General features: G+C 42.6%; 1 protein-coding gene across 1 annotated transcript; it reads left to right on the top strand.

Moving 5' to 3' along the window:
- Positions 1–247: 247 nt before the first annotated feature.
- On the top strand, positions 248–3,586 carry LOC104502091 (zinc finger homeobox protein 4-like; the record flags this gene model as incomplete). Its single annotated transcript, XM_010146014.1, has 3 exons — positions 248–365; positions 1,633–3,123; positions 3,205–3,586. Coding segments are annotated over 3 exons (1,991 nt in total), but the record flags the coding sequence as incomplete, so codon positions are not given.
- Between the last annotated feature and the right edge of the window lie 60 nt (positions 3,587–3,646).

Here is a 3,646-nt window from a genome sequence, read left to right as displayed (position 1 = left end):
GGTTCTACAGTATTACCTTATTGTGGATTATTTGGAGTTTATTCTCCACCAAGGGACACTCAATACTCTGGGTTTGTGGTCTATCAATCAGAAACTATTACCAATGGCTGAAACAAGATCTTGGTTTAGTACTGACAGTCTTTGATCCAGATGTGGTGGATCTTTTTGAATTATAATTTCATACTGTTGCATAGTATTAAATAGTGTGACTTTTACTCTAATAATACTGTCTTCTTGGTTTTCAAAGGTTCCTGCACCAGATGTAATGATGCCCAATAGTATGATATTGCCAGCAGCTGCTCCAGAGAAATCTGAACGTGATACACCTGCAACCATTACAGCTGAGGGATCTGGGAAATATCCAGGTATGCAAAAAAAAAAAAACAAAACCAAAACCCCACACATGTAAAAGCGAGGTATGGGCAATTTAGAAACAAACTGTCTCTTTCTTACTTAAGTGAATCTTTTTTGGCTCACACATGGTCACAGAGAAAAAAAGAGGAACATAACAAGGGGCCTGAATTTGGCTGACTGCACCCATGCAGAGCTACTAAGATGCATGCGTATGCCAGACTGTTTGCTTTTGGTAGAGGTAAAATTAAACAGTAGTGCCTAGCCACTTGGAATGTTAGACCCTCCTTGTTTAACCGAAAAAGCAAGCAAATAAGACCCAGTCCTAAATAACAGTGGCACTCTCACCAGCATCGATGGGGAAGTGATTCTGCCTGTGCTTCTAATAGCAGATTTCTTATCCTGGGCACTTACTGTATTCTGTGCTGGGAAGCTGCTTGGCTACCTCTCCCAGCATGCTCTTACCTCTCCTCAGACCACTTTACTCCTCCTTTCTAATCACCTGTCCTACCTATTGTTCCCATTTCTAGTCCTTCCCTCTTTCTTATTGTTTATTTCCTTTGCTGATTTGGTGCTCCCATTGTATCAATAAACTCCTACCTTAGGAAAAGGGAAGCCCCGTGCCATTCCTGGGCCCAACTGCCGTTGCCAGTCTGATCATAGTGTTTCTTGTCCTATGAGGAGCGGCTGAAGGAGCTGGGACTGTTCAGTTTGGAGAAGAGGAGGCTCAGGGGGGACCTTATTGCTCTTTGTAATTATCTTAAGGGAAGTTGTAGGGAGGTGGGGGTCAATCTCTTCTCCCATATTGAGAATGACAGGACGAGGGGGAATGGCCTCAAGTTGCGCCAGGGGAGGTTTAGGTTGGATATCAAGAAAAATTTCTTTACAGAGAGGGTTATTAAGCATTGGAATGGGTTGCCTAGGGAGGTGGTGGAGTCCCCATCCCTGGAAGTGTTTAAAAACCGTGTGGATGTGGTGCTGAGGGACATGGTGTAGGGATCCTGGCAGTGCAGGGGCAACGGTTGGACTCGATGATCTTTGAGGTCTCTTCCAACCAGATGATTCTATGATTCTATGATTCTATGATCTTATTACTTTTAATTTTTAACCTCCTGTTGGTCCTGTCTGTTTTGTTCTCTGGGACAAGAATGGATTACTGTATTTTGCTAGGCCGACACATGGCATACCAGATGCCTCTCTTGATTTATGATGAAAACTAAAAAAAATACTACCCTGTGTTATTCTTTTCCATTTATGTAAAAGGCACTTCACTTTTTTTAGGTGAAAGTCCTGTGGATGAGAAAAGTAGCCCTGGGATTGATGAATCAAAAACTGGAATGGAAATTAAAACCGAGGAACAGAAGCCACCTAAGGAATCTACTGAAACAGTAGATTGGAATAAGAGCAGCAGTAAAGATATAAAGACCACTGACTCAGTGACGGATCAGCTAAATGAACAGCAGAAGAAGCAACAGCTCTCTGTTTCTGACCGCCATGTCTATAAGTACCGTTGTAACCATTGTAGCTTGGCTTTTAAGACTATGCAGAAGCTTCAGATACATTCCCAGTATCATGCTATTCGGGCAGCTACCATGTGTAGCCTTTGCCAACGTAGCTTCCGTACATTCCAGGCTTTAAAAAAACACTTGGAAGCAGGCCACCCTGAACTCAGTGAAGCTGAACTTCAGCAGCTGTGTGCATCTTTACCTGTCAATGGTGAACTCTGGGCAGAAAGTGAAAGTATGGCACAAGATGATCATGCACTAGAACAGGAGATAGACAGAGATTATGAGATGGATCAGGAAGGTAAAGCAAGTCCTGTAGGAAGTGATAGTAGCTCTATTCCAGATGATATGGGCTCAGAACCAAAGCGGACCTTACCTTTTAGAAAAGGGCCAAATTTTACTATGGAAAAATTTCTAGATCCATCTCGCCCGTATAAATGTACAGTGTGTAAAGAGTCTTTCACCCAAAAGAACATTCTCTTGGTCCACTATAACTCAGTGTCCCATCTACATAAACTCAAAAAGGTTTTGCAAGAAGCATCAAGTCCTGTCCCTCAAGAAACCAACAGCAGCACTGACAACAAACCTTACAAATGCAGCATTTGTAATGTTGCTTATAGCCAAAGTTCTACATTGGAAATCCATATGAGATCTGTGCTTCATCAGACAAAGGCAAGGGCTGCAAAATTAGAACCAAGTAGTAATATAAGCAGCGGAAACAGTGTAGCAGGGAATGTTAATAGCCCCAGCCAAGGAATGCTGGAATCTATGAGCTTACCAGCAGTTAACAGCAAAGAAACACATTTAGATGCCAAAGAATTAAATAAAAAGCAAGCTTCTGAATTAATTTCTGCTCAGCCTACACATCACCCACCCCAGTCACCAGCACAACTTCAAATGCAAATACAGCATGAACTGCAACAGCAAGCTGCATTCTTTCAACCCCAATTTTTAAACCCAGCTTTTTTGCCTCACTTTCCAATGACACCAGAAGCACTGCTGCAATTTCAACAGCCTCAGTTCCTTTTCCCATTCTATATACCCGGGACAGAATTTAGCTTAAGCCCAGATTTGGGCTTGCCTGGTTCTGCCACATTTGGTATGCCTGGAATGGCAGGCATGACAGGATCACTGCTAGAAGATTTGAAGCAGCAGATACAAACCCAACACCATGTTGGACAAACCCAGCTACAGATACTGCAGCAACAAGCACAACAGTATCAATCAACCCAACCCCAACTTCAGCCCCCAAAACAGCAGCAGCAAAGTAGCAAGCTGATGAAAACAGAGCAAAATACCTTAGTAAGTACAGACTGCCAGCTGATAAAGGATATGCCATCATATAAAGAGTCAGAAGATATTTCTGAGAAACAAGAGAAGCCAAAGCAAGAATTCACTAATGAGAATGAAGGACTAAAAGAAAACAAAGACATGAAGAAGCCAAAATCTTCAGAACCAGCCTTTCCACCACCCCGAATAGCTTCTGGAGCAAGGGGTAATGCAGCCAAGGCTTTGCTGGAGAACTTTGGGTTTGAGTTAGTTATCCAATACAATGAGAACAGACAAAAGGTACAGAAAAAAAACAAGAATGGTGAAGGTGAAAACACAGACAAACTGGAATGTGGAACCTGCAGTAAGCTCTTCTCCAACATCCTTATTCTGAAGAGTCATCAAGAACATGTGCATGGACAGTTTTTTCCGTATGGAGCATTAGAAAAGTTTGCCCGACAGTACAGGGAGGCATACGACAAGCTTTATCCAATTTCTCCATCTTCTCCAGAAACACCCCC

The sequence above is a fragment of the Buceros rhinoceros genome, unplaced genomic scaffold, assembly GCF_000710305.1.
Source record: "Buceros rhinoceros silvestris isolate BGI_N320 unplaced genomic scaffold, ASM71030v1 scaffold40911, whole genome shotgun sequence".
Classification (NCBI taxonomy): domain Eukaryota; kingdom Metazoa; phylum Chordata; class Aves; order Bucerotiformes; family Bucerotidae; genus Buceros; species Buceros rhinoceros.
This window is presented reverse-complemented; position numbering and strand designations above follow the sequence as displayed.